Below are 12,589 nucleotides of genomic sequence, written 5' to 3'. Positions count from 1 at the left end.
ACAGCCTCTGACTTCCCGCCCTCCCTTGTTAAGTATCATATTGTATAGTAGCTTTCAGACCATACAGTATTCATTGGGTTATTCCTATTATTATCAAGTAGCTGGAATTGTGAAGGTCGGAGTAGTTAGATCTTTAGCTTTTATTCCTTTTTTTTTGTATTACTATCCATGTGTATAAATTATTGATCATGTTGCTGGCTTTTATAAACTCTAAGCAAGGGGGGAAACCCTTCCTAACCCTTTGCAAATGGTAATGAAGCACTGTTTTTAAATAAAAGAGAGAAACACCAGTCTGCTGCCTCTTCTGTGTGTTGTCTGTTTTTCAGTGTTCTGCATGAATTTCACTGGTGCATCTCCCTGACAGTTAAAATGCAAAGAAGGGAAGCTGCTTTGAAGAATGAGCCCAGAGATAGGATCTTCTAGGTGATAAAAGGTGAAACCCTGGCTAGTCATGCTGGCAAAATCTCAGCCTTGCCTGTTCATGCACTGAGCTCTCCATACCCTTTGCTCCTTTCTTTGCCATCCTTTCCTATTGCTGTTTATGAGCAGAAAAGGAAATGCATTTGTTTTGTATTTAGTAGGAAGTCTGTATTTCTCCAAGCCTAATCTCAATCTGAACCTGCTCTGTAGAAAGAGAGGCAACCATTGCAAGCTATGGCATCATCGGTGTTTTCTGTAATGCCTGTGTAGCTAACCTCCTGCTGTCTGTGTTAGCACAGGTTTAATAGTTAACACACGCAACTGGAAGTCGATGTTTGTGTCCTGCATAATTTTCCTCTGGGAGTTTGGACAAGTCTTTTTATCACTGTTCCTGTTGTCCTGTCTAAAAAAGAAATATCTCTGAAGACAAGCAGAAGCTCATTCATATTCTGCAATGTGCTTTGAGATCCTCAGTGAAAGATGTCATATAAATATATATGTTATATATAATCAGATGCCTTTTCCATGGAAATGATCCTAAAAATAACAGAAATAAATCCCTGTGGCCAATTTGCAAGTAATTATGGAAGCTGATAATTGAGCAAAATCATACAGCGAAATATGCCTAATACAGTTAAGACCAGTGCAGGATTTTTTATTGTTTTTGAAAATGCAGGATACCAGGCACAAAAGGGATGTGATAATGTTTGTCCTCAGATGGTAGGCTTGTTCGATAATGATGCAGGAAGGCACACACTCCATAAGCATTCCTTCTCTGTATTTACAAAAGAGCTGCAATATGTTCCTGTCAGATGATACTCATTTCATTCTAACAATAACTCGAGAGGATGTTCAACAGTAACTGCTAAAATTAGATGTCTGTAAATCAGGGCTGAATAATTGTTGTAGAAGAGCTGGTTAATCTCTGGATTGGTAAAGCCGTGAGAGGTCTTGAAATGAAATTCCCCTACACCAGTAGAAAGGTAATGTGGCGGCTTACTTGAAAATAAAGCAAAGGGATTTGTCAGCCTACCTTCATTTCAAGGCAAAGCAATAAAGTGTCTGATCCTGGAATTGGCTAATAAGTCCTTAAAAGCATCGTAATATTATTGCATTGCTCAACAGGGGCTTATCAAAAGCAGACCTTGTCAAAGGAAGCTGGTACTGTTGTTATTTTTTAATAGATGGCCAGTCAGTTAGTGAAAGGAAGGCTGCTGATTTAATGCATTTCCCTTCTATAAGCTGTAAATAATAATAAAGTGATAAATAATAAAGATAAGTCACTTGAGCCAATTATAGCTGATTGCAAGCCACAGTTCATATTTCAGTATGTGTAGATAACATCCGCAAAGACTGAGGGCTGTACCCAATGGACTACACAGCTATATCATGCCAGGAAGTAGCTCTGAAAAGGATTTGGGTAACAAACTGAACATGAACTCCAGGCAATGGGGCTTAATGCAAGCAGTAGGTGTACCAACACAATTGCTGAGCAAAAAATCCCTGTGCTGTGCAACTATGTTAGGCAAGCTGCATGATGGGGTTTTAGTCAGTAAATGATGCATTTGCTGGAAAATGTCATTTGAATCATATTGAAATTATTTATGAATTCAAGCTGAATTTGCAGAAGAGCTTAAGGGCAAGGCTAATGTGACTGCTAATGCTATGTCTTAGTCTGTCAGTGATAAGCTAAATCAGGGGATGTGATCCTGATCCCCTTAATGCTAAGGAAGGAGCCCCGATCATTAGGCCAGTGGCTAGACTGACCTATTCTTAGTTTTTTGCGGCTGGCCTACTATTGACTATGCTGGCTTATGGACTGAGTTGAGCAACTTATCCTGATGGGAGCGCTTAGCAACTAGTTAGGGAAGGTGGGTTTGTGGGTATATGCTTGCTTTCTGTCTTTATGCCTAAAACTACAAAGTAATAGAATAATTTGGGTTGGAAGGTACCTGTGGAAGTTATCTAGTCCCATGTCCTGCTCAAAGGTTGCTTAAATTCATAGAAATGTAACATTTTCAGCACAAGATTGGAAGGGAATTGCGCTCTTGAGTACCAACAGCTTAATCACCCACTGGGAGGTGACAGATGGTTCTTGGCCTCTTATGCTTTCCTGCAGCCCTCCATTTCCTTCTCTTCAGTGGCTGTTGTTTGCCACTTGTTTCTGTTTCATGGGGGTGTGGAGAAGGAAACCTATCATATATTTAACTTTGATTCAGGCAAGATGTATTTTTACTGTTGTTATTGGTTTGCCTGAAGATCTATTGGTGTGATCATTTTGGGCATAGCATGTCCAGTACTGGCTCCTCAAGATGAATTGGGAGTGGGTTCAGAGAAGAGCTTCAAGAATGGCTCAAGGATTGGAGCCCTGTGGGTGTGTGCATGTGTGTGTGAGGCAGGAGAGAGGGGAAACAGAGAAATGACTACAGGAGCTCCTCTGGTTCATCAAAAAGACAGTTAATTAACTGTTTTCTAGAAATACATATGCAGGAACAAAGATCTGGCTTTTCTAGAGCTTTCCTATCCAGCAATCTTATAACAAGCCCTGGTGTTTAGAAGTTGAAGCCAGACAGCTCCAGCCTTATCTGTGGTTTGAAGGGTTTACTGCAAATTATTACTGAAGTACTTCTAAATGCTGAATTCTAATCTAGGAGCTTCCAGTGACTCATGCTGGTTAGCCTTATTGCTAGCTTTACGGAGGATGAATCGTCTACTGGGTGTTCTCAATTCACACTGGAGTCGCACCAACCCTGTAGCGGCAATATAACATTTGGGTGCTTGTAGTCTTCCTTCTGGTGGCTAATAGAGACAGTCCCACAAACCCCACCCTGATGTGTGCGACTAGCCCAAATATGCTGGGACTAGTGTGCCCTTATCTCTTTTTCCCTAATCAAGGTGAAGGCTTCTGGTCTATGCAAGCCCTAAGGTCTGGAGAACCAAACAAGACACTGAATTTGAAGCACTGGGCTGAGGAGGGTCTTTTACTTCCAGGACCATGCAGATTGCTTCTGCTGATTTCTGGAGGCAGAGAAGGGACCATTTGGCTCCTAAGGTGTAATGGCCATTATCCCATAACCAGAAGTTAGAAGTCAGCCTTTTTGCTTGGAGAAATCTTGCAGTGTTTGGCTCCTTTTCTAGTGCAAAACACTCATGCTGGGAGTCTGTGCACATGTGGGAGAGGAGATGTGCAGAGCCGGCACAGAGAGCAGCTGTCCCAGTTTGCAGAAACTTTCTTGCCTTTTTAAGGACATGCTGAGTGCTGTGCTCTAACTTTAGCACAAAGGTATGGTTGACTTGGCTTCTTTTATTAATGGATGGGTGTAAATATATCTGCTCTCAGAGCCTGTCTTGTTCTTCCATGTGTAAACACTGAACTCTGTCCCAGCTCTTTTTGATGATAAATTCCTCATCTTTTGAATCACAAATCACCTTTTTGTGTGTCAGGAGGAAGTATCAAAGCACAAAGTCACTTTGCTTTTTATAGCACCAGCACTCTTCAGCCAAACTCCACTCAGAAATCACTGATTTCATGGAGCTCTTCAACAACAACAGATCTTGCATGTTTACATTTTTATTGAAATAGCCTTTGTACTCTTCTGGAGCCCTCGTGTTGCAGGGCACTGCAGTTCTCCTTTATTTTACAAAGATGTCACCTGTCCTCACAGACCAGGAGGCTGGGAACCCTGGCTTTGCATTAGAAACATAGGTGCTTTTTATTTTATTTTATTTTTATTTTTTCCCCAATGCACTCTGATTCTGCTGCCTCTGTACAAAGAAAATTCGCTCTCCATAAATATCTCTTGGAATTGGCCAAGTGCAGCTCACGTGGGTGAGACAGCTGCTGGCTGTTCTCAAGGTCCTGCTTTTTCTAAGCACAGAGATAGGTCTCCCCCCAGCGAAGAGCTGCTGGAGACAAAGTATCCTGAGCACTTGGGGCTGGGGGAGTGTTTTCTGCTCACCCTGGAGCAATATGGACAGGCTCCGTGTTTCTGCACGGCTCCAGGGTTTATGGGGTGAGAAAGGGAAAAGGAAAACCTGGAGGGATCCTACCCAAATCTTTCTGTTGATGGTAGGAAGCTCCATGCTTATATCTCAGTGAGGCTGAATGTAGAGTTCAGTTTATATTAATAAAAGGGGCCAGGGGAAAAGCTGGTTGCTGCCAAACTTGCTAACTTGCCCTAGGGGGTGAGGGCTGAGCTGGGTCCAGGGCTGTGACCCACAATAATACTCTTATTTCTCCTTTGTGGGCTGGGTTTCTGTTAGTGGTGTGGGAGTGGATCTGATCTGTCCTCACTCGTCATTAATGCCACAGCATGACTGGCAGTGAAACCAGCTGAAAGCTGGTGCAGTCACAGAGGTCTGGAGGGAAGAGTCTAAAATACTCATCAGGGTCAAACTGGGTAAAAGTCATCCCTGAAGCAATGGCGCTGACAGTCGCTGAGTCTAGTGACAAAGGTTTTTCTTGTTAGCCCTGCAGAGCCGACTCGTTTCTGATTAAGATCCAGGACCTGTTATTGTTGAGAGAACTATTAGCTTTTAAATAGGTTTGATCTGAAAGGAGCAAATACATGGACTAACTTCAGGGTTATGAGTAAAACACGCCATTCCCACAGGCTCGTTAGTGACATTAAATACCCCTTGCATAAGGAGTCAGGACCTGTCAACACCCACATGAGTAAGTAGCAGTGACTTTTTTGTAAATCTGCGTTAATGATGGCAAGTTGTTGTTTCCTGCCATTATCTGAGAATTGTGGGACCAGGTGAAATACTTTCTCACTGTGGCATGCAAGCAACATCCTCACACAAAGTTGGACAGGAAAAGAGCACTTAAAGCCAGGAAAGTTTTCTCCGGTGGTCCCTTCTAAGCCCCGATCTCTGGGCTCTGTTTGCCCATTTATACCTGCCTCCCTGATTGAGGACTCTTTCACCAGTATTTCTCAGACTGCACAGTAAGAAGCATCTCAGGGAGTGGGAATCTGCAGACATGTGCTGTCAGGGAGCTGCTTGGAGGGGATGGTTGTAAGGAAATCTTAACAACAATGAAGATTATAAATTGCATCAGCAACAGGATTTCAGGCCTTCTGCTTTTCCTAGCTGAGCCTGGAGCTTTTATGGCCTTTCTGAGTTGGGTTGAAGCTTGGCACTCCTCGACCTCTTTGCACGCTATTTCACTGAGAAATGATGCCCTTAGAAATAAGGAGCGTGGGGCCAAATTTTGCTCCAGGGGAAGGCTGTGCATGACAGGATGGTACTTGCTTGTATCTGGCTGGATCTACTCAGATCCCGGTAGCTGTGACCATCTGGAGGGATCCCAACAGCAGCCCAGTGTTTTCGGCACTGGACAGGGTCATGTAAACCCCTAAGGTAGGTGTATCAGCTGGAGCATCCCAGTACCTGCAGAAAACCTGCTGTAACTTGTAAGCCACATATTACACTATGCCGTTGTAGTAAGCAGTGGAGATTTTCTCTTAGCAGAGGTGACTCACCACTTAACAAAAAAGAGTTGCTTTCCATATTTTTCTTCCCCTTTCCTGAAAAGTAGATAGTTGACAGAAAGGCAAAAATGGGGTAATTGGAAGGGATCAGTTTGAACTAGTGCATAAAAGGAAGGACACCTCTAACTACATCTTTGCAGGACCCCATTTTCAAGCATGAAACCAGGGTGGAAGAATGTCTGCTTTCCCACAATGTCTGCAGTTTGGAGGAGGAGGATCACACTGCCTTCTCAGGTCACAGGGCAGATTGTGTCCTACCAACAGTGTGAATGTATCTGCCTCCAGGAGTGGTTCAGTGATGAGTGGGATCACATGAAATTCCTGCATGTGTCATTGTCCATAAAACACCAGGATGGAACCAGCAAATCATTACTTTTATCCGTTTGTTTATTTGTTTAATTAAAATCATCAGAAGTGCAACATTTTTGATAAGCAGCAAAAGAGGAGGAGACAGCAACTGCAGGTGGAAGGGGAAAAATGAGGAATTCTTCTGCTCCATGAATTCACACCATTTGTTCCTAGGCTTTGTTCCTTGTCTCTGTGGCATAGCCTAACTCTGTACTGTCAGCTATGGGCTTTGCCCCATGTCACAGCCCAAGCTAAATGTAGACTTTTGTCCCCTGACAAAAGCTCGAGCTATTAATGGACTTTGACCTTTGTGTGTGCAGCACTGTCCAATGATTTCTAATTTGGATGCCTAAAATTAAGCACCAATACCCACCCTTCAAGACTGGAGTAGGAGCCTCACTAGGGGCTACTGAGAAATAGTTGAAAGTCCAGGGAAGCAACAGGTGAGAAGCCTCTGTAGAACGGTCATGAAGAAAGATTGTAGTTGGGTTTGTTAGCAAGGAGCTAGGCATGAATCATCAGAGTTTTAAATTGCATAAGAATATTTTTGTTCATAATTTTTCATTCTTTGCCCACATGTTTAAATGCTTCTTTCTCACTGAGGTGGGGGAAGTATTTCAAATATTTTAAATGTGTTTGGGGGTGAGCAGCAAGCCTCCTTCAATTTCTCTTATTGGAAGAAGACAAATCCCTTCCCACCACGTGCATGAAAAATCCATCATTTTAACAAAAAAGAAAAAAAAAAAGAGAACTCTGGAGCCTCCCCCATTGCTGGTGAGCAGGATATGCATGTGTCCATGTCCTACTTACCAGAAAGGCAACTGATGGCCATTTTCATAGAGCCTTGCCACCAGAAGTGAAATGTGTTGGCAAATATGATGAGGTCCTGTGACAAGCACCTTAGCTGTGCATCCCTCCCTGCATGCTTTTTGTTATCTCCTAACAAAGAAAACAGCTGCAGGAGAGGTTTCAGCAAATTCTCTCCACCCTGCTGGCTCTGCCTCTGAGTTGCTCCCTGCCAGGGGCCAGCAGCTGATGGCATGAATGCCGTGGCAGGTTGGGGCAAGTCCTGAGCAGCCACAGTGCAATGCCAAGAGCCACCATGTTGCTGGATCCATCCATGTGAGGTCCATCCAGCTCTGCTTGCAGGTGGGGCAGATGCACACTGGGATTAGATGCGTGTGTCTGTGGGAAGAGCAGGCCTCCAGGACACAAGTTACTTGATTCTTTGGTGTCCTTGTGTTGCTTTGTGTCCCCTTGTGCTTTTTCCAGAGATAGTCAAGGCTGAGAGGGACTGAAGGCAGATGGTGCCTCTGCTCCTCTACGCCATGGTTTGAGCAAGCAGGATGGCAGCATCCTCGCAGGCACCATGTGGCTGAGGCTACCTGGCTGAGGGAGTATGTGTCCACAGTGCACACGGGCTTGCAGCCAACACATCTTGAAAAATAGCCAGTTGCTAGTAAACTGCCTCCCTAGCGTGAGTCCTGGAGTTTTTGCTAATCTTGGATTTATGCTCACGTGCATCCATTCCCTTCCCTCCCTGCAACTGCAGCGATGCAGATTTCCTGGGGTCCTGTATTTCTAGATCACTTATCAGCACTGAGTCTAAGCATCTGTGCCCAAAATATGATGGAAGTCACCAGGGGAGGCAGAACAGGCTATGGGTGAATTGTCTCTCTTCTGCACTGTGTATAATCATATCCCTAGCTTTGAGCTCTGTTACGCTGCCCTAACTATTTTGCTCTTTGGTTTGTGGATGTTCAGGGAGTGCTGCAGAGCAAGAGTTATTCTTTTCAAACACTTCACGTCTATGCTCTGGCAGCTAGGCAATCCCCATGGGGCAAAGTCCTAACGTGCCCTAAGCCAGCAGCAGTATTTCTATCAGCCTCATTACGGCCATGATTTCACTGCTGGCTTTGGGAAAAACAGTAGTACTTTTAAAGTGTGCTTTTCATAGTTGAAGTCAGGTAAACTACATTCCATGAGTGTGCCCAGAGGAATGATCAAAAGGAATGATGAGGCATGAGCAAATAGAATGATCCAAGGTAGAAAAAGCATAAAAACAGGAGGGTTTTTTGGTAGTTTAATAGTCTGTTCATGTGGATAAAATTAAAAGGAGAAAATAGGACCAATAAAGCCAGGTCTAGCCTGCCTCTCAGAACACAAACTTTCCTTTCTTGCTTTTTATTCAGCTGTGTGCAGGTTGCCTGGCAGTGGCAATAGGACTCAGCAGTGCTCGGAGCACTGGGGAGCTGTGTGTTATCTAAAGGGACAATCGTGACCTTGATGTTTCTGGGATACCTGTACCTGGAGAAGTTATTATTCCCCTTCATTTTACATCTCTTTTCTCTTCCTAGTGTTTCTGTGAAAATGGTTTGGGGAGGTCCCAGAGCTTGGAGTTATCAGCCCTTATCTCCTAAAACTACAGTAAGCTACCTGGGTCTATGATATCCTGATGATCTCCTGGATCTCCATGTGCAGGAGGGCTATTTTCAGAGCCAGAGCTGTGCTGCATCACTGGGAAAGTCCATGGTTATATCAGGGAGGGAGGGAACTGTGGATTCCCCTTGTTGCTTTGCCACTCTCTGGCCTTGCAACAGTCAATGACCAGTGAAGAACAGCAAACCTGAGACCTCAGAAACAAGGCTAAGACCTGGCCAACTGGTGGCCTGGTTACAGCTGCTTTATGCAAGCAAATCAAGGCCCTGGGTGGGAAATTTGGAGTACCAAAGGATTGTCAGTGTGGTCCTAATACTGAAAAGAGTAAAAGGGCTGACCTAAGGATGCACAGACTATTTAGTTTAATGCTGCTCCAGGGCATGATAATGCAAGCCCAGTTGTGATGATTACTTGTTTGTCCTTGAAGGTCTTGTCCCCTGTGTCCCACAAGCGAGAGGAATCATAATCCCACAGAGCTGAAGGTCGTCTGGTTGGTGAGCCTGGCAGGGTGCTGTCGGGAAGGGCAGCTCTGCCACTCACTGGGGAGGGTGACCTGGCAATGGGGCATTTCTGGAGGAAGTGGGAGGAAGGGACTCTGTGGACGTATCAGGGGTTTCATCCCAAGCCTGAGGGATGGGATAGCAGGGAGGGCCCTGTTTGACTCAGTGATGGGCGAGGGGAGGTGGCTGGAGGCTTGGGTGGTTCAGCGCTGAAGTACTGAAGAGAACTCTGAAAGGGTCACAGGCACCACCTCCCCCCATCCTCCTGGAGCCTCTGAAGGTGCGTAGCATCTTCCTTCCCAAATACCTGCTTGGTGCACCTTGCTCTTCATTTCCATCTGAAAAATGGGACTAGTACCTCTCGTTTCAAGTTGACTTTACTAATATTTATGGTCTAAAGAACATTTCTGCAAGGAGACTTTAATGTACAAGTTTTCATTGCCATCTCTGCAATTTTATGTATTTCTGATATCAAAACATGTGGGTTGTTAGATGACAGGATGACCTTGCAGAGATACCGCGTTGCTCAGTTAATGTCTTTCCTAGGACATGGGCACAGCAACTTGCTAGTACTGTTTGATTTGCTTATTCATGCATTCATGTCCCAGAGCTACTGCCTTTAAGGTTTTGCTTCTGTATCTAACCCAGTAAATGCCCCACTGGTTTTCTATGCACAGAGCATGATGGATCTGCAAAGGCATCCTGCAGTGATGTGGTCTCTCATAGATTTATCCCTAGACAGCACCAAGTCATGCCCCGAAACTGTGTTTGCTCCCCATTTCCCATGTGGGGTCATATACACATCCTGTCATGCCCTTGGCTCCCACAGGGACCCAGCACAGGCTCTGGCTGCTCAGAAACACTTGGGAGCTGGAGGCACTTTCCCCTGTGCAGGTGATGTGTGGCCCCTGAGCGGCTTTTTCCCATCCCGTCTTGCCAATACTGGGCTCACTACCTCCATCCCCCTCCACTGCGATCTTGAGACTGCTTCAGGAACCCCAGGAGGATTGACACAAAGCTTTTTAGGGTAAGCCCATCTCCAAGCATGCTGTGCTGGGCTTGGAGCCAGAGCTGCTGGGAGGTGCTGCTGCTTCTGCGTCTCCCCCCTCTTCAGCATCTCCGGGGTGCGAATGCTTAGACGTGCACTCTCCAGTGTTTTAAAGGTGAAGAGGTTATTCTTCCTTCACTACCTGGCTCTCACCTGTCATTTGAATGTCACAATAATTTAGCTGTGGCAAAGGTAGGAAGAGTCATTTTGGCTCTCTCTCCTGCATGCTAAGAGTTGAAGGTGAGGTCACATATAAAGGGGGACAATATTTTTCCTTAGGTTTTCAGGAAAGACTGAGACTTGGTTTGTCGTCCCAAAATTGCAACAGCCTGGCACCCACCACTGCATGAGCATGAGTGTGTCGCTGTAGTGAAGTTTCCATAGGTTTATCATGGTAACGCACAGGGAAGTGGGCGACTCTGTTCCAGCGCCTCTGGGTTCAGCTCCCATGTAAATCACCAGTGGCATTTTACAGGAGATGTTTGTCTGAGAGGCGATGTTTGTGCTTAGGGTCATGTCTATTTTTGCTACTACGCCATGTATTTTTAAATTGAGTTTGAACAGCATACAATGCCCGCAGCACAGCTCCTTTCAGATCATCTGTCATGTCAGAAAATGGTTTTGAATGTCTGTCTGCTCATTTCAAGCTAAATATTTATTCTGTAATTAGATTGTTTTGTTTCAAATCCTTTTTTTATTTACAAATGAGAAGTCAGTATTGGGCTGCGTGAGCGTGATGGGAATGCACAGCTAGAGAACAAAATGCTTCTGCAAAGCTGGTGCGTGTGTGTTCAGCCTTCACAAAAGAGCCCTCCTTTTTTTTTTTTTTTTTTCTTGGGTCTATCACTGTAAAAATCTGTTCTGTCAGTTACTAAGCCAGGTCACGGCAGGGGTATTGCAGCTGCTTGTGTGGAGGTGAGGGAAAGGCCTTCAGCCCTCACCTGGCAGAGCTCCTCACTGCTGCTTCCCCAGGCTTGTAGCTGCCAGGCTGGTGGCGAGGAACGCATGGCGCTCGCAGCTGGGCCCTCGTCCTGCAGAGCATTTGCAGTGTTTGGCCCTGCAGAGACATCGACTGCTGTCTGTATCAACACCCAAAGGGGGAAGAAAAGCCCCACTCACTGGGGCATAACTCGCTGCCTGCGGTGTGATATGGCCCCTTGCCCTGCTGACTGTGCCAGTAATCGGGTGCATCTTTGCAGCACAATGATCTGGTCCACAGCATGGCCTGCGTTTTCTACTCTGATACAAAAATGATGGAGGTCTGGGGCAAATATGTTTTATGTCTTTCTGCTTCAAGATTACTTAAAACCTCGCAGTTCCAGAGATAGAGGGAGGCTGACAATGCATGCACATGTGGGCAAAAATAGAAAGGAAGGAGCAAGTTTAATACTTCACTGAGGCGCTTGAAAAGCATTTGCTGCTGTTGTAATTTCACTCCTGAGTAGAGATGGCTAAAAACAAGGCTTCTGGTTCACTTGTGATTTCATAGGAAAAAAAGAAGAAGAAAATGTTGGTGTCAATCTCACTCAGGCTGAAAATATTTCTTTTAGGTTTCCGGCAAGCCAGAACCCCCTGACCCTTTGACTGCTCCCTGAAATAGAGGCTTTTTTCTGTTTTTGCTGCTAATAGCTGGACAAAGGCAACCCATTTCATGGAGCAGCTGCAAGCAACTCCCTCGTCTGGCTGCGGGGCAGACCTTGCTGGTGTGGGACTGCCGATCTCTCTCTGTTTGTGGTGGCGAGCCCTGGAGCAGACCCCCCCCCCCCCAGCATCAGCCAGAAGCGGAGGATTTCTGCCAAGATGTTTCCTGGGAATGTATTGCATCAGAGGTCTATTCTGTTCAATTTTGCTTTTAGATGAAACTGTTTCATAAGAAATCTTGCTCTCAGCTCTCTTCCCAAGATAAGTCTCCTTCTAAACCTTAATATGCTCCTAAACATGGAGCTTCAGGTCTTGCATGAGGGCAGTGCTGTGCTGGAGGCAACGAGTCTTGCTGAAGGACTCAGCATCACAGCAGCGTCCCTGCTGCTCCAATTCCTCTCTGCCATCACTGCACGCTGTGTGGAGAAGCGAGCTCTTGCTGATTGAGCTGGGGGGTCCCTCGCCTGTGCCCAGAAAGGAGTGTGGGAACATACCCCAGGGAAATGGGGATCTCAGCAATGCACGTGAAGAGTTGTACTCCAGATTTCAAACATGCTGTCCAATGAAGAACAGTCCATGCAGACAGAGCAGGGGATGGTTGCGTGTTGACAAGGGTAGGGAATGTATGAAACTTGTGGTTATGTGGATAATAAATGAGAGGAAATAATGGTAGTCAGGAGAATAAATATTTAAATTTA

General features: G+C 45.3%; 1 protein-coding gene across 7 annotated transcripts in view; it reads left to right on the top strand.

Annotated features, from left to right (window-relative positions):
• RBFOX2 (RNA binding fox-1 homolog 2) overlaps positions 1-12,589 on the top strand; it is a 210,699-nt gene that overhangs the window by 178,781 nt on the left and 19,329 nt on the right. Inside the window, exon 11 of one of the 7 annotated variants that reach the window (XM_067309239.1) lies at positions 327-433. The exons of the other annotated variants lie outside the window; for them this stretch is intronic. Coding sequence (XP_067165340.1) covers positions 327-423 — 97 coding nt within the window. The 3' untranslated portion in view covers positions 424-433. The remainder of the gene's footprint in view (positions 1-326; positions 434-12,589) is intronic. 7 annotated transcript variants of the gene reach the window in all.

Source organism: Apteryx mantelli, chromosome 1 (assembly GCF_036417845.1).
Source record: "Apteryx mantelli isolate bAptMan1 chromosome 1, bAptMan1.hap1, whole genome shotgun sequence".
In the NCBI taxonomy this organism is placed as follows: Eukaryota; Metazoa; Chordata; class Aves; order Apterygiformes; family Apterygidae; genus Apteryx; species Apteryx mantelli.
This window is presented reverse-complemented; position numbering and strand designations above follow the sequence as displayed.